Source organism: Manihot esculenta, chromosome 11 (assembly GCF_001659605.2).
Source record: "Manihot esculenta cultivar AM560-2 chromosome 11, M.esculenta_v8, whole genome shotgun sequence".
In the NCBI taxonomy this organism is placed as follows: domain Eukaryota; kingdom Viridiplantae; phylum Streptophyta; class Magnoliopsida; order Malpighiales; family Euphorbiaceae; genus Manihot; species Manihot esculenta.
In genome coordinates this window covers 28,509,791-28,528,224 of record NC_035171.2, presented here as the reverse complement: position 1 = coordinate 28,528,224, position 18,434 = coordinate 28,509,791, and the positions used below count along the sequence as shown (strand labels likewise).

The 18,434-nt window shown below is 33.1% G+C and overlaps 1 protein-coding gene across 1 annotated transcript; it reads right to left on the bottom strand.

Annotated features, from left to right (window-relative positions):
- Positions 1-1,000: 1,000 nt before the first annotated feature.
- On the bottom strand, positions 1,001-18,062 carry LOC110626577 (electron transfer flavoprotein-ubiquinone oxidoreductase, mitochondrial). Its single transcript, XM_021772575.2, has 18 exons — positions 17,402-18,062; positions 16,632-16,708; positions 16,017-16,123; positions 14,610-14,691; positions 14,402-14,510; positions 12,717-12,763; positions 12,530-12,604; positions 11,723-11,839; positions 10,422-10,490; positions 9,130-9,222; positions 8,803-8,905; positions 5,913-6,037; positions 5,526-5,575; positions 4,045-4,111; positions 3,659-3,738; positions 2,699-2,827; positions 2,545-2,611; positions 1,001-1,167 (listed from the first exon to the last, which is right to left on the bottom strand). Exons 1-18 carry the CDS (start codon positions 17,871-17,873, stop codon positions 1,084-1,086), a joined length of 1,953 nt encoding a protein of 650 aa, XP_021628267.1. The 5' UTR covers positions 17,874-18,062; the 3' UTR covers positions 1,001-1,083.
- Positions 18,063-18,434: the final 372 nt, after the last annotated feature.

The following is an 18,434-nucleotide window of genomic DNA, read 5'->3' as shown; positions in this document are numbered from 1 at the left end:
TCGAGCTATTATTGTTTTCACTTTTCAGGCTTACTGTTGTAGTTGTAGTTGTAGTTGCAATGCTGATGGGGAGGCACTTTTCCTTCTCAGGTTGCTTGGTCTGTGAAACTTTTGTTCGAGTGTAATGACCAAATCAATATGGGTATTGGAAGAATAGTTTTATCATAGGAATTAACTTTTAGCATTCTATATATCATGCTACTCCTAAAATATTATCAAATGGAGTCTGTTGCTCTTGTAAATGGCAAGGGCTATCCAATGTTTGTTGAAGCCTTCTTTTTTTTTTTTATCCTTTCTTTCTTTCTGTTACCTGCACCCCCCGTGGCTCTTGCTCTGCTTGTGGTTCTTTGGATCCCGTCTTTAAGCCTTGAGCGATCTTTAGGCATTATACCTAAACTCGGAGATCATCTCATGATGTCACGCTAACAAGTGACAATTTTTAAGAGCGTCGTTGACAAGCAAAATACGCAAATTCATTTCAAAGGTTGAAAAATATTAAAATCCGTCTAATTTGATATTTTTTAATTTAATAATTTACAAAAAATAATATTTTAAAAAATTAATATATATTTTAAAATTTTAATAATTAAACAAAGTATTGAAACTTTTATGTATTTCATTAATAATATAATAATATATGAAATATATTGACTTATTTACTTGATAACGATCGGATACTATTTATAAAATTAAATTCTCTCAAACCCGAGTATATTCCACGTAACCCACACATACTTAAGTGGGGCCGCTAGAGGTTTCCACTTCTTCCTACATTGGTGGGCTAGGTGTAGAAATACCCGTTTTGAGCCTCGAATTGGGCTTGGTCCCCATTTGCAAGTGCTGCTTGGGTTGCTCTAATGAACATTACTTTTATTTTTGTTTTTTTTTTTTTTTTTTTTTTTTTGGGGGGGGGGGGGGTCAGATAATCACATTACTATGCTTATGAATAATAATGGTTAATGAAACAGTGGACTTCAATTTGTACAAAATAGCCAAGAAATATTCAAAATGCACTTATTTTTGAGATATAATTAAAAGTGTTGTGCATAAAATTAAAATATAATCATTTGGTAAGCATTAAATCTACATGACTGAATAGCCAGGGCCACCTCCTCCTTCAGGTACTGTCCACTCAATATTTTGCTTAGGATCCTTGATATCACATGCCTGAAAAATAGTTTTTATTTAACCACAGTTAGAGAAGAGAAGAAATGAAATACAACAAAGCTTTCCTTTTCAGTAATAATGAATTGAGGGTAGGAAATGAAAGCATGTGACCTATTCAGAACTAGGAGTTCATAACTAGTCTAGACCTTAAAACAAGAAGAGAGAAAAAGGCTTGTTCCTCCACCCTTAACTTTTCTAAGCAAATAGAAAAAATATGGTCTAGTAAATTACGATGGTGGTTTTGGAAATGTTTCTGAAGCAGTAATGTTGGGGAGGAGATCTTGTACGAGACTCCCAAAACCTAATTATTGAACAAATTTCTTCCTTCTTTCTTTCCTGTTTGTGTCATTTGCCCCCTATCTGCTGGCCTAATTATGCCAGAGATACCACCTTTGTCCATTAGTGTCCTAATCCTAACAGATCATTCTCAAATCCTAATCCTTTTCCATTTTTTGAGATTTGTTCTGGTTGGGCTCTTATTTTCAAAACCAGCAGAGCTTGGCTATTCTATTTACGAAATCAATCGAAAACAAAGCATGAAATCAGAAATTAATACTTATAAATGATGTTCATATTTCTAAATTAACATTGATGATTATATTCACAAAACATCCCCATATTTATCCTAATATTTATAGATAAACCCCTATGTTTTAAATAACTACATGTTTCTCCATGTTTTTGTTTCCTATATTTTTTTCTTTTAGACATATCATTTCCCCGAGTCCATATCTGTGTTTCCATGTTTCAGCATTGCCATTTCCATTTACCTGCTACATGATGCATGAAAAGTATAAAACAATGCGAACTGCAATAATGCAAATGGTTTAGTTGATGGCCTGGAAAACACAGTGTCAAACATGCTACCAAATAAGGAGACCTGATATCACATTATGCGTAGCAATCTTATATGGCTAAAAGGCCAAATTTGCTTCTGAATTATATATGGAAGGCCAAAAATACCAAATTTCATTGTTTGATCCAAATTTTCTCTTGAATTATCATTAATAGGCTAAATAAGGCCATGTATCAGAATCTGAAAGCTTGAGATATGCTTTACTTGATCTATTTAGCCTTATTTAGGCTATTTGACCTTTTAATGATAGTTCCGAGGCATTTTTTAACTCAAAAATGAAATTTGGTATTTTTGATCCTTATTGTATAGTTTAGGGGTAAACTTGACCTTTTTGCCATGCATTGTCTGGTAAATTTTCTTCGTTAGAAGTCCACACGTTTCTCCCTACTTATTTCCAGATGTGGATACAATTAACTATAAGTTAAGAGTTTATAAGTGTTCTGACATCTTTTGTCATGTGTTTTCATGGTTATGCAGTTGAATACTCAAGAGTTTCTAATCTCTAACAATTATCTAAATACCTTGCAGTGTAGGCAATTCTGAGCATTGATTTGTAATTTCAGTTGACTCTCTTCATTCGGCAGATACCTACAATTTTTATACAAGGTGAAAATCAGAGATGATCCATTTTTATAAGGCAACGTAAAGCACAAGCCACAGTAAGATTGACATTACTCATATACACGAGCAGGACAATATCGCGACTCTGGTCCAGCATACTCTGGCAAATTCACTAGCTCGGGAATATTGGGGTCCCTCAAACGAAGATGAGCTGGTTGATCATGTTCATGATTTGTGTTGCTCCTAAATAGTGAAACATAATAAATGTAGGATTAATTTAATATCATTATGAAAAAAATAAAGAACAGCAATGCATTATTTTTACTGATGAAGGCAGCATATTTCAAATAAAGGCATCCTATTTCTATCCCTGAAGCTAATAATTTCTCAAGAAAATAGACAACTGCTGATAGAAAATGTTATCCTACTCCACTGCTCCATTCTATTCAAGCCTAAAATATTTGCATAAAATTTCAAATACATGATTTTTTCCATCTGCAGTAATATTTAACGAAAATCAATCATTTATTAACTGCAATATGCTACTTCAGCAACTATGCAACCTTTTGGATCTAGCACATTCTATTTCTAACTACTTCTAAAGCTGCATTGCACAAACTAATATCTTATACAATATGGTCATTTATTCTGATATGTTACTTGACATGCCAGTAGTTGTGGAAGCATGTTAGACATTCATAAAGAGTACACGGCCATGTTTAAGTGCTGAATCATGGTTTTTCACATTAGACTTGTTTGTCAATGAGAGAAGACAAAGTAGAAGGCAGTAGAAAGCCAGAAATATCTTGGTTGAGATTATCACTCATCACCCATTACTTCCGTAACATCCTGAAAGTTCACAGGCACTTAAATGCAGGTTCTCACAAGAAAAAGCACATTATTTTCATGACATGCTCACTACTATGATAAACATGCAAAAGACACCAACAAAAATATTGCAAATGCATCCTAACCATATATTGACCAATGATGGGTGCGAGTGAAGGTGTCCCACATAAAATCTGTTAATTGATGCATGAAAATATATATGAAGAAGCATATGTGCATTGAAACCTGTGCAATGATGTTGGTACATCAAAAGAAAAAACCCCATCTGGTTTTGGATATTCAATTGGAGAGTGTAACTGTGCAATCTGCAAACCAAGGATACAATGATCAGCATTCATTTGCAAATGGAAGTATTCTTTTTTTTTTTTAATTATTATTGTTTAATTTTCAATCAATTACATCAATCCTGGGACATCACTGCAAAAGAAGTGATGCTGAAGTGATAAACTTTGAGACAGTTGATAGTTATACCTCTCATATTTGACTTCATTGTTATTTAAATAGACATATATCTCTTTCCCCTATCACTGACAGTTTTACTATTGAAGAAATTGAAATATTATCTGCAATAAATATTTAAACAAATTGTTTCTCAAACAATGTATACTCACATCTGTTGCTTCATGATCAGGTTTTCCATGTTTCAGTGTGAAGGGGGACTTTCCCTTCAGTATGTAGCTGCAAGGCAGAAAAATTCAGCCATGTGATGTTCAGTATGTTATAGGTTATAGAAAGTAAATATGTTAATATAGAAAGTAAATATTGATAGATGGGTCAGTTTAGGATTGTATAATTATAGGCTTGATTTTCCTTCCTGTTTAGATACCGTCTCATGTATAAATAGATTGTAATCTCTATCGTGAAATACAACAACAAAAAAAATATTATCTTTATCAGAGCCTCACCAATAGAGATTTAAAGTTTTTTTTGAGACTTAGGGCTCTGTTTATTTGGGTTACCCATAAAAGGTAACATTTAGAGACTTAGAGCTCTTTTCATTTGGGTTAACCATAAAGGGTAACATTTGGAGACTTAGGCTCTGTTCATCGGGCATTGTTCACGAAAATTGTTCATCGAGTACTGTTCACGGGAATTGTTCATCAGGTACTGTTACGAGTACTGTTCATGAGTACTTCCTGTTTATCGGTATTGTTCACGAGTGTTGTTTCATCGGATACTGTTCACGAGTGCTGTTTCATCGGATAGATCCTTTGTTTATTTTGATTGTTTTGGGTTGGTTGTCTTAATGGCTGAAGTTAAAACCAATGTGATTCTTGTGATGACTAAAATAACGGAACACAAATTAAATAGATCTAATTTTTTGAATTGGAGTAAGACTATCCGTATTTATTTACAAAGTATTGAAATGGATGATCATCTTACCAAGAATCCTTCTACTGATGAAATTTGTAGAGATTGGATGAGGGACGATGCTCGTTTGTTTCTGCAGATTCGAAATTCTATTCATAGAGAGGTGATTAGTCTTATTAATCATTCTGAATTTGTTAAAGAATTAATGGAGTATTTGGAATTTCTATATTCTGGCAAAGGGAATATTTCCCGTATTTATGATGTGTGTAAGGCGTTTTACCAAGCTGAGAAAATGTGGTCTCCCGTTCTAGTGTTGAACCTGAATGTCGAGTTATGGCAAAAGCCGTTTATGAAGTTTTGTGGGTACGTCAACTATTGAAAGAAGTTGGGTTCACAAATTTAGTGTCTGCTAAGTTGTATGGGACGAGTTAATTTAATTATATATGTAACAAATTGGGCATGATTAACATTTATGCTCCAACTTGAGGGGGAGTGTTATAGGTTATAGGAAGTAAATATATTAATATAGAAAGTAAATATTGATAGATAGGTCAGTTGCTTAATTTTAGGATTGTATAATTATAGGCTTTATTTTCCTTCCTATTTAGATATTGTCTCATGTATAAATAGATTGTAATCTCTATCGTGAAATACAACAATAACAAAATATTATCTTTCTACACACTAAAGCCAAAAAAATGTGTTACATAAAGCAACATTCAGTCCTCCAACCTTCCAAAGGAGCAGAAAAAAAAAAGAGAGTAGCTAAGGTGAGTCTTACTGTTCTAATGCACTTAAAGCCATTCCAGGAATAAGTCCATGCTCAAATGCCTACAAGAATAAAAATTATGTTTCAGAATGAAATAACACACAATACTATATATACAACTTAAAGAAATAGCTGCTCTTAATCAAATTTCTAGATTACAATAATTTCTGCTCAATTAAGCATACACAATAATGTAATTATTTGCTTATTGGACAAACCCATTCACTCTTGGATCTAGTACTATAATCCATTGAGGACATGGGAAAATGCAAGTTTCCCATCAAGTAGAAGAATAGAAAGAAAGACAATTACATAGTTCAGAAATATGTGGAACAGCTAAAGAAAAATAATATATAAAAGAAATGGGATAAAAAAAAAACAATTAATTGTTTTACTTACAGGTCGGTAGTTCCTAGCTTTGTAGAGTTCTTCCCATATCCAAGAATTCCTTAAAGTTTCCCAGTACAATTCCAAACTTGAGCCTTCATGAAGAGCACCAAACGCAGCTTCTGCTGCTAGCATTCCTATAGAACAACTAAAACAATAAATATAAATACTATTATAGCAAAAAAGGCAATAAGACAATTACTGAGGAATCCCCACAGAACTCCTGTCTGTATTACCACTTGAAGAACAAGTGAAGCTGCACAAGATGCAAGATCAGTTTTTATGAATATTACCATTTTATTAACTAAAATACATCAAATTAGTTTTAGTAAATAACGAATATGGTACCACACAATTACTCCTAACCAAAAAGATGACACCCAGGTGATTAAAAGTGATGGCCAATCAATTCATGTGTGATTAGCACACACATACAAAAGGTAGAAAAATTAAGAGTATTAAACAAAATTAGAAGTTTACAAAACACTGCTTATAAGAGCATTTTTCTTTCAAAACACAGATTAACCAAGAAGGTGAAAATAAACGTCCCTTGAAAAATTACAAGGACATACGATTTCAAGCATTTTATAGGACATAGGCAATTTAGCAAAATAGACAAACTCATAAAAATATCTGAACAATAGGAACAAGCTTCTCAAACAAATTGATTAAATCAACTGCACCATCTATGCAAATGTGTGTCCATTTTAGATCTTCTAGATAGACTACAAGTCTTCTGGTTTGTTTTCCTTATCTCTTAATATTGTTAGAAAAATACTCAAGAAAAGAGGCTACTACCTACAAAAGACATAAAAAAGGACTTCTTTGCTTTCCCCACAAGACGCATAGAGGTACAAGAGAACCAAGATATCCGTGAGCTATTCAAGACTCGGCTACTCGGCTCGATAAAAGTTTGACTGGTCTCAGCTCATTTTCTAAATGAGTAGAGCTTGAGCTCAATTTTTAGACTCGTTAAGGAACGAGCCGCACTTGAACTCTGCATCATTCCACTTGTTCCCAAGTTTCTAAGTTCAGGTTTGTTGAACAAGCTTGCATGTAGGCTCGTGAATAGATTCAATAATAAGCTCATTTATGAGACTTATGAGTTGACTCATTTTTATAGGTATTTATATTGTTTTTATATTTTATAAATTTATAATAATATATATATATATATTTAAAATTTGATTTTTGAAAAAATAATATACTATTTAAAATGATAATATAATCAATTATAAAATAATATATTTATAGAAGATGACTATTTCGAATTGAAAAATAAATTTTAATATGCAATCGATATGAAAAATAAATTTAGAGTAACATATAATAAACATATTCGTAATATATAATAATAAAAATTAGGTAATAAATATTATGTAATGTTATAAGCACTCTCTCAATCATGATATAAGTAGTATTAGGTGATAAATACCCTCAATTTATATATATATATAAATTTTAAATTTTAAAAAGATCAAGTTATAATAAACTATGTAATTATTACTATCATTCTATATTGTCTCTCTTCCTCTCTATGAATAATTTTTATTGAGCCTTAAAGTTTTAAGAGATTAAGAGCCAAGTTTAATTTAATTTAGTTTTTAAATAAGTACTAAACATTTTATTAATTTTCAACATATACAAAGCACATTTATTTAGAATGTCTTAGAATCATTTATTCAAATAATTTTGAATTAAGATATTTAATTATAATAAATATGTTACAACAGATATTATTAAATATATTATAACTATTCAAAAGTCTATGCATACTTATAACAAATATATTCAAGTTTATAATAGGTGAAAAAAATGTTAAAATGTTAAAATCAAATTTTAATTAAGTTAACCACTATTATTTATTTTTATCAATCTATTTTTATTATATGCAGTTGTTCTCAATTGCACAATTTGTACCATAAACTACTTCTACAATTAAATATTTTCTAAAGGAAAACTCAAAAAATATTTTAAAAATAAAATATGAAATAAAATACACCCTTACCTTAAATTACAAATATTTTGATAATTTTAATCATATATAATATATTAAAGGAAAAATATTGATATAAAATAAATCAAATAAAAAAATGAAACAAAAAGAAAGCACAGCATGTGGGATCGGTAAATTATAAGGGAGTTAGGTCCTCCTCCCTTGTAAAAAGGAAAGGCTACTCTCCTTTCAATATTAGTACATGATTTTTATCATGTGTGGAACCTATATATGGAGCCCATGAAAAAGTTTAAATATTTTAATTTTAATAAACATTTTCATCTCATTTCATTTTTAAATTATTTTAAAGCTCACGCTCACAAAGCTCAAATTGAGCTCGAGTTCATTAAATATTCCATGAATCCGGCTGGAGTTTATATAAGGGAGTTAGGTCCTCCTTCCCTGTAAAAAGGAAAGGCTACTCCTCCATTCAATATTAGTACATGATTTTTATCATGTGTGGAACCTATATACGGAGCCCATGAGAAAGTTTAAAGATTTTAATATTAATAAAACATTTTCATCTCATTTCATTTTTAAATTATTTCTGAACTCAAGCTCACAAATCTCAAATTGAGCTCAGAGTTAATTAAATATTCCATGAATCCAGCTGGAGTTTATATGTAGAGCTCGATTCGAGCTCGAGCTTGTAAATTTTTTTATTAAATGAGTCTGAACTTTGAAAAGTTATGACTCAGTTCAATTACACTCCTAAAGATGCATAAAAAAAAAGTTATTAACACAGAGATATAATCTAGAACTTTGACCCCAGATTTAATCAATTTAATGTTATTCAAGTTATTACAATAAGCTACTTTTTTAGTGATTGAGATTACTGGTTTGAGAATATTCAAGTAGGGGAAATAAAATGGTGATAGCCCATCCATAAGAGTAATGAAACTATACCAGATTTCATTGCTGTGTGTGTTCCCTTTATTTTTGGTACATTTATGAAGCCAGCTGAGCATCCAATAATTGCTCCTCCAGGGAAAACTGGATATGGAATAGACTGAAATTTAACTACCATCATGTTCATATTTGTATAGCATGAAGAACTGACACAAGAAGTAATAAATTATATATACTCTAAACATTTTTTTTCCATGGTTACATGCACCTGGAGTGTAATCCTTCCATTGTTAACTACATAAAATTTTCAACAACTTCAAGAATGCATTGTTTTTGGCCTACATAAACTTGATTTGGTCTAAAAATCAGAGAAATCAAACTCACCTGAATGCCACCTTCATTTAAAGTGCGAGCGCCATATTGAATGACAGTTCCACCTTCCAGAAGTGGTTTTACGGCAGGATGATGTTTCAGTTTCTAAGACCAAAAGCCAATAAGCAGAACTTGAGTAAGATCCCAAATAGTAGTGCTCCATAGATGAGAGATTTACAAGTTATAGAGATAGAAATCAGATTCATGAGTACTTAAACATCATTAACCAGCAGAAATATTAAATAATAAGCAAAAGTGCCATGGAAGCCTCCCAACCAACTCCATTTGAATTTTTATTTAGCAAGACAAGAAAATGATTCAAAAATTTGCAAGTCCATCAGGAGATTGCAACATATTTTACTTCAATAAATTGTCAGTTTGATTCAGCATCACTCCACAAATGTAAACATTTCCTCCCATTTGTTCCAAATTCATGCCAATGCCTTCTAGACTCTCTGCTGGTGAACGCACACAACAAATGAACTGATAGGATAATATAAACTTTCACAAAAAAAATTTCTTTTTCCCTTTCTCTCTCTTCTCTTCCTATACCAGAAAACTAAATCCCAGTTAGCTGTTCTCATCTATTGCCAATGGCACTTCAACCACAAGCAGGCCAAGTAAACATACAGAAAGGTGGAAGAACATATGAGATGATCAGGTTATGAGCCGCTTGAAAGCTGATCTAAACTCTCGCAGCCTGTATCTCAATAAAATATGACAATCCTAATGATCAGTTGAAAATGATAGCACTGGTTGACTACTGCTTGTAAAAGAAATGTGGTGGTTAGCCAGATCATTTAAGATGTATAATCATCGCATCAAAATAGTTTTATATTGTTGGAATGAAAAACTATTACCAAAATCTTCAAGGCATCTTTAACATAGCAACTAAACAAAGATGATATATTCTTAGAGTATACAATTGTTGCTGTTGATGGCCTGACCTTGTACTGAAATGTATGAAAATGATAAATATAGGATACTAATAAAAAGTTATGTTTAATAGGATGTTCAAGTACACACCACACAGTACTGAGGCCAAAAAGCAAAAACAAACACAACAACAACAATGCAGAGTGTTCTATAATATGCAAGGTTCTATATATCTTATGTTAAAAGAAAGCCCAGGGAAAGAAATGAACATGACAAACTCCAGATACAATAAAAAAATGGTCCCTATATAGCAATTTAAAAATATGACACGACCTTAGATAAAAGTGCACGCATCTCACTGACCAAAAAAGAAACAAACAACAAAGCACTTGTAATGTCACTAAACGGGCCTGTAGAATCTAGTTTACCTGGAATTCATCATATGGGCTTAAATAAGGATTCCGATAATTTAAAGCAACCACTAGGCCAATTGAAACCTGTACAGTCAACCAAGGCAACATGAAAATGAATGGAACAGTGAAAAAACACAATAATGAATTGATCCACAATATGTTTAAAAGTTGAAAATCAACATGATCTACAAAGCCAAAAATGGGGGGAAAAGGAAAAGAGAAGAAACCCAAGCAAAAATATACAATCATCTAAGAGAACTCATTGTTGCAGAAGTTAGTTCAAGTGATTACTGTAAAAAAAAATATGGAAACCCATAATTCCATAAAAAATCTGTAACTCAATTATAACAAACGTGGTATTTAAGTAATGACGAAATAAGAAACAAATGGACATCTGTTTAGTCATAGGGCATGGTTTCATCGACAGTTTAAAGACAGATTAAAGGAATGAGGATGGATCAATACATGACTAGAGACTTATAGTGCAAGTTTGAATATATTTTCCAGAATGTATTACATGCTCCTCAGCAAGCTCATGAACGAGAAGGGTAATCTGTTGAGTAACTCCTGCATCCCTAGCTAGTTCAATGGGTTTAAGGAGAATCTTCTAATAGGATTCACCCTTAAGGAGTTGCTGAATGGCCTCCAACTTTACACTTCCGCAGGTGCACAGTGTTACCTCATTGAGGGAATTTCCAGACTTGATATACATTTGGGTGTAAACTCTTTTGACAGGGTGGCTGAATAAGGGGAAAAAAAAGTTGACCAATTTCCATTTCCATAACTTTGGATGCTTGAGAGGACACCTTTCCCTTTGGGTCTGTTGATGCCTACTTTTCTTAGATTGATGAACAAGAATTCCCAGTGACTAATATTTACTACTACCAGAGTAATGCTATGTTAAGTAGTACCTCGCTACCTCTTTCTTGTTGGCCTATCTCTCAGTAATATATTCATGAAGACAGCTCTGATCTAGTCATTTTTTATTATCCGTTCAGGTGAAGAGCCAAGGTTCCCTAAATCATCCCTTAAAAATTATCAAATATAAGTCCTGTTTAACCATAAACAGGATCAGAATTTGTAAACAAACTGAACCCAAATCCTATTATGGATGGCAATTGAAGGTAGTGGGGAGGATAACAGCAAAATGAAATTCCCTGACGCTGCTAAAGTATGCCTTCTAAATGATTCCATCATATTCCAAAAACAATTATAGCACACAAAAGAAAGGAAATTGATAACCAATTCTGAAAACTCATGCATACAATTGGCTCCTAGAAACTGGTAGGGATAAATTAGAGAAACTTCTCTTTTACCTGCCTGTCTTTCATGTGGTACAGAAATGATCCTCCATATGTTTTCTTATCCAAGGGCCAACCTAATGTGTGAAGAACTGCACCAGGATTATGCTTGCTCTCATCAATTTCCCAAACCTGATCATTCCCACAAATGAAATTCTCTAAAAACTTGGTTGAGTGAAGGAATGTCTAAAATATATTCACAATATCAATTCAAGACAGGAAATATTTCAGTATCAATTAAAATGCATTTGAAGCCTGCTGCCAACAAAGCATCAATGAGGTCAACCCAACCACAGTAGCATGCATAATAGCATATAGCATATGTGGTGTGTTAAGTAACCTATGAAAGAATAATACATGTTTTATCCAAAAATTTTAGTTTTTCTATCTGGAAAACTTTTCCTCAATCAGGAAGGAATTTAATTTATCTCTATAAGCAGGGGCAATAGTTTGTCAGGTTGTGCCATGTTACTATTTTTTTTTCCTCTCCAACTAATGGGCTTTCGCCCAAGCAGGGGAGCTTCTACCCCATGGAGGAGTGGCAGCTTTGTTCAAGTTTGGAGAGTTCACTTTCCTCAGCTGCTGTTGTCTGGCAAGTTTGTCTATAAAGTGACAGAGGACAAAATTGTTTAGAGATTAATTACATGAAAGATTGAAATTTCTTTTTATAATGGATTATGTACACTGAGTTTTCTAACTTATTTAAATTGTGGTCTTATTTTATTTTGCAAGTTAAGGATTGCACATCTGAGGGCAGGAATAAATAAGACTTCTGAAAAAAAATTAACCAGTGAAATACAAATCCAATTGAAAGTAAGTCACCTCCTTGATTCCCAAAGCATAAGTCTGATGTTGAGCATTCACCTTCTCTCTCAATTGATATTTTTTAATAATCTTCTGTTACAACAAAGTCAAAACAGGATATTAACATATATGTTCACTGATAAAGCTCAGAGGCCTAAAATAAATGGCAGCCATAGCAGGAAAGAAAAAAAAAAATCCTGCAAACCTCTGACAGTGATCCTCGACAACCTTCAGCTAAAAGCGTTACCCGACCTGCATATTTATGTCATGCTAATGTAATTTAACCCATGTCACCTGATACCTAGTCACTCTCTCAAGTGGAGTGAACCATACACAAGGCTGGTAAATAGATAACAATGACTATTAACAAATGCCAAAAGAAATCTGCAAACAAACTGCTGTTATGCATATATGATTTGTCAGTTCACTATACAAGCTTTTCTAAAAGTAAAGTGGCACCAAAATCACAACTATTGAACCATAAACATCTTTATTGGAAAAATAAATTGGTCGCCCAATTCCTGGATGAGCCATCCCAAAAGAGGACAAGAAAGAAGTGTCCAGAGTGCAACATAAGGTTCTCACGAGGCACACCATAACAGAGGGTATCACTTAGATAGCGGTCTAAACAAACCAAGCCAAGCTTTAACTAGCTCAAGCTCACTTGTCAAAAATATATTTGGGTCTCAACTCAAGCTTGATTTGAACTTTAATATTAAAGCTCGAGTTCAGCTTGATTAAAATTTATTAAATTGAGCTCGACTCATTTCAAGCTCGTCTATAATTAACGAGCCAAGCTTATACGTGCCCCAAGTCCATAGTTTATCGATTTTAAAAAATTTAAGGCTTATTTAGATTACTTTAATAGTTAAAGGGTCTAATTGGATCTAATAAAAATTTAAGGGCTTATATACTATTAGTTAATACTTTAAGACCAAAATGGGCCTTTTGCCTAAAATTAACTTCATATTATAAAAAAGTTAATTTAGATTACGAATAACTAAATGAGCCCAGTATCGGGCCAGCTCGCGAGGACTGCTAAGTGCTAAGGTGAAAACAAGCTTAAGCTTACGAATTGGCTAGGTTCATTTACACCCTTACCCAGATGAGGACTACTAAGGTGAAAAATGGAATTCAGTTGAGCTTCTATTTTTCTATGCTGTCAGATGGTTCTGAAACATTTGAACCACCACAACTCCTAACTTACAGACTAGAGCACAAACAGAGCGATGGTGACAGCTTAAGGAAACCAACTGCTGGCTTCCTGAGCCCAGACAGGAAACAAGGCTCATGGATCTTTGCATGAATGTCCCATGAATTGACCAATATATCATAAGAATCTATATAGCATATGAACTTCAAAAATGATTTCTGGTGCTGGATGTGTGCTGGAAATCCATATTTTTTAAGGGCCTTACTGGAGAAAATAACGACAATTAGTTCTGGCTATTTTTGAATGTGATCTGTCATCACATAAATCTTTACAAGTTTTTCCAAAGTGGTAGAAAGAAATTTTCTGAAAAGATGCAGTACTTAGGATTTTGAACCACTCAGGTGCAATGAAGTAGAATTACATTTGCAGGAAACCAAACCCGGAAAATACTACTCCCAAACCAACTAGCCTGATCAGAAAGCATCAACTTCATAAGTCATGTTTAAGTAAATTATAGAGCAATATGGTTTAAGGATAAATATTACATTATGTCACAACTGATTAATGCAAGATTTCATTCTTTAGGCCAATCTAACTTGGAAAACTCATTGTTATACAGGATAATCTCACTCCTTATAATGTAAGAATTTATAAACATGCTTTCTAATGAAAGCCACCTATACCACTTCAAGAATTTCAAATAGTTTGCATGGAGAGATAGAAAGAGGAGGACCTACCTTTTAATTCGACACCATGCTGAAAATTCTCCTTCTTGGAACAATCTTTGGCAATTCCCATATCATTAGTTCCAATGCCAATGACACTGTTGTTTGCACCATATAATATCTATAAACATACAGTATCTATCAAAATTACATAACTTGTATGTGCATACTTCTTGCGATAAGCTAAACAATTTAACATTAGAGCCAAACACACAAGTACCTCACTCGCAGCAAAACCTGGATATATCTCCACTCCAAATTCTTCTGCTTTCATCCCCATCCATCGCACTAATTGACTCAAACTGCATCAGATTACTCATAGTGATAAAATTCTTTAAGAAATTGAATAAGATTATAAGAAGATGATTTGCTAAGCCAGCAGTTATGGAAACAGCACAAGTACAGAATTGCATTAATTTAATCCAATGTAGAGGTAGCAAAACATGAGGATAAGGAGATTTCTCTATGGTCAGTTTGTTAAGTACAAGCCATGTTGATATTAGACCATCAAACTACAGTATCCTTTTTGATCCATGATCCCACTTATAGCATACCATCTCTCTAGTATAAACAAGCCACTAGCCATAAAAGAATTGCTTGAAAGTAAAGAAATATTTACAAATTATATTAAATTTAAGAGGCCCATATAGAATTATGCCAAACTCTTTTCAAGTAATTTATACAACTCCACGCACCATAAGATAATGAATTGTCCATTAAATTCTTGAGTTATCAAATTCCAATTGAATTGAGAAAAAGAGAAGATAAGATCTTAAAAATTAACCTTCTTAGAAGAAAACAAGATAAGATGTTCACTCTGAAAATGGGTCCAGCTCTATGGATAATTAGAATAGATCTGAGTACTAGCAATCTATTACATAACTACCTTATAACATAGTTCCTCTTGTAATGAAATGGACATGGAAGCATGTTACTAAGACGAGAGGCAACATTAAGGATGGGGTACCCTATGGCCTTAGGCGAAAGGCAAAAGGAGAGAAGCGAGGAAAAGGCCTATTTGAAGTGAGGCGCCATACCCCCCACACACACGCACACACACGCACACACATGCACACATATGCATACATGCATACATAAATACATAAGTGCCTACGCACATACATATATATATATTATAGGAAATCAACTACATAGATATTTATGTAGATTTTGTATTACTCCCTCCTTAATTAGTTAGCATAATCATGAGGATATATATTCCTAATTAGTTAGCTTAATTATGGGCATACTTCTATTTAAACAAGTAATCTTTTTCACAATTTGAATATACTTGAATGTTAGAAGTCATCTATGCAGATATATGTAAATATAATATTATTTACTTCCTAGTTAGCATATATATATATATATGTGTGTGTATGTATAATTATGCTAACTAATTTGGATATATATTCTAATTAGTACCTAAAATTTAGTTCTTCAATCAACTGCTTCAAAAAGAAACTATGGATTAGGATTTGGTGTTTAAAAAGCAAAAAGAAAAGGGCCCTGCATGCTATTTTCAAAAATGGTGCCTAGGCAAGGGCTCGCCTCTTGCAAGAGGCCTTGCCTCGCCCAGCACCTTTTGGTGCCTTTAATAACACTGCTTGGAAGTGAATAGGCATACCTTATAACATAGTTCCCTTTGTTATCAGATGGACTAGGAAGTGAATAGGCACGATCCTTTGTAAGAAACCAAAACTTGTCTGAAGAAACAGGCACACTGATTGGTGCCTGCAAACAAAATTGGCAAAACATAAATAAGAACCAAGTCATTTTTGGTGCTACAATTCAGAAATCCTATGTGCTGCATACTTTTTACTAATGGATAAAGACCAACTTCTTTTTGTACCTTGTTTGTAATCAATATCAGAAGAATTAGTATCAGCAATATGGACAAGATGTTGGAGTAGTAACAGTACAACACTATCATAGAAATTTAAAGGTAAAAGCACAATGGGGAATCTCAGCCAACGAGATACATGAAATATAAAATTTATCAAGTCCAAGCAGTGAATTAGCTTGATGAAGTGTGTGCTAGAGAATCAATCGTTCTCATATAGGTAACACAAGCAATGATGCAAAAATGGAGGTTTTATACCCCATTCCCATATAATAAATGTAGCTGTGATCTCAATTAAATATATCATGCTTGGCTGGTATTATGCTCAGATACATATTTTTTCCAACACTTCATGAAAAAAAGCAAGCAACACAATAGAGTAAATTTACAAAATAGAACCTGTTCCTGTTTCCACTGAGGGAGAAGCTCATCTAGTGCCCGGGGTTCAAACACATTGCCAGATATGATGTGGGCGCCTATAATCATATGAAATGACAAAAGTACAGAGCAAATGTTATCAAACCACAGTTCTACAGAAAACTTGGACTCCAAGACTCAAACAGACCAATATAGCTTATATTGATAGCACAGAACATTCTACACCCAGAAAAGAACCAGACATATTCAGAGAAACGAAAAATGTAAACAATAAAAAGTCACAATGGATAGATCTTGTTAATGCAAAATATGTAGCAAACGCCCAATAGGTCAGCCGTTACAGAGTATAAAGGAAACAAGAAACCCATAATGAATGTTTGACCCATCAGTGCACAATAATCATGGCTGAACCATGTTCCTAAACTTTTTTGGGTCTAGCCCTTCAGCAAGTTACACTGAACTGATTATAACACTTAGTGTTTCAGTGAAGGATGATTCCATAAAAAAGTTGCCATTCTTCAAAGTGGTTCATATATCATATAGTTTCAAGTTTGGCCTACTCATGTACTTGCAAATGACATCATGTAAATTTTAACTAGTACTCTCTACTTATCGAACAAGTCTCATGAACTTTTCTCAACTAATCAGGGAAACCATTTTATTTTGCTATTAATAAAGCGCAATCACACTAAAATGCAAATGCCATTGAAATATACATACAAAATGATCTTACTAAACCAACATAAAATCAGTCTTTATCACGAAAATACATGAAAATAGAAACAGCGTACCCACTTCAGCGCCTTTCTCGACGACACATACTGATAAATCCGCACCCTTTTCGCGGCACAATTGCTTCAATCTTATTGCAGCCGATAACCCCGCCGGGCCCGCTCCTACAATCACAACATCGTACTCTATAGACTCTCGCTCCGGTTCAACGCTAAAACTCCTAATAAAACTTCGATTTCCATCAGAACTGACACAGTTTGGCGAGTACCCAGAAGAGAGAAACCAGTTACAACCAATTTTAGAGGTTAAAAAAGTTAAATTTTGAGTAAAACAGCGAAAGTAGGGAGACCCATTTAGATTTTGTCTTTGAAGTGTGGAACCATAGTATTTTGCAGGAGATTTAGATGGACTAGACCGAGAATTATAATCTGGCGAGTTCGTTGAATTGGATAGATGATTACAAAGGGAGATGGAGGAGACAGAAGACTTCGATGAAACAAATTTGGAGCGGAGAAAGATGAATCTATGCATGATTGATCGGTGGAGTAAAACAGAAAGCCGAGAGCTTTACATGGGTTTGTTTGCTTTATATTGGAATTCGTTAAGGATCAGGCAGAGTGATGGGACACTGACGTGCCAAGTTCATCTTTCCATGGGACGCGTGGACATAAGCTTCGATTCCTAAAGAAGGGGTTCGAATTCCTTGCGTAGACCTGATTTACAGAGCAACTATATGAATTTTTAGTTACGTTTATGTGTACTCAATCCCCAAATGTATGATTGCCATTACCATTCCAAATTACTTTATTAAACACATAACTAAAATTATAATATATTAAATATCTAAATCTATATTATATATATAAAGTATGAGAAAATAGGTTTTATTCTTTTTATTTTAAATTATTTTAATAATTTTTCCTTTTTTTATTTTTATATTTTAATAGTTTTTGAATTTTTTTACTCAATCTAGATTCATTTAATTTATTTTTTGAATTTTTGAGTGAAAATTAATTTGTAATTATTTATTATCTATTAATTTTAATATATACATATATATATATATAATAAGTTAATTAAATTCTGATAAGT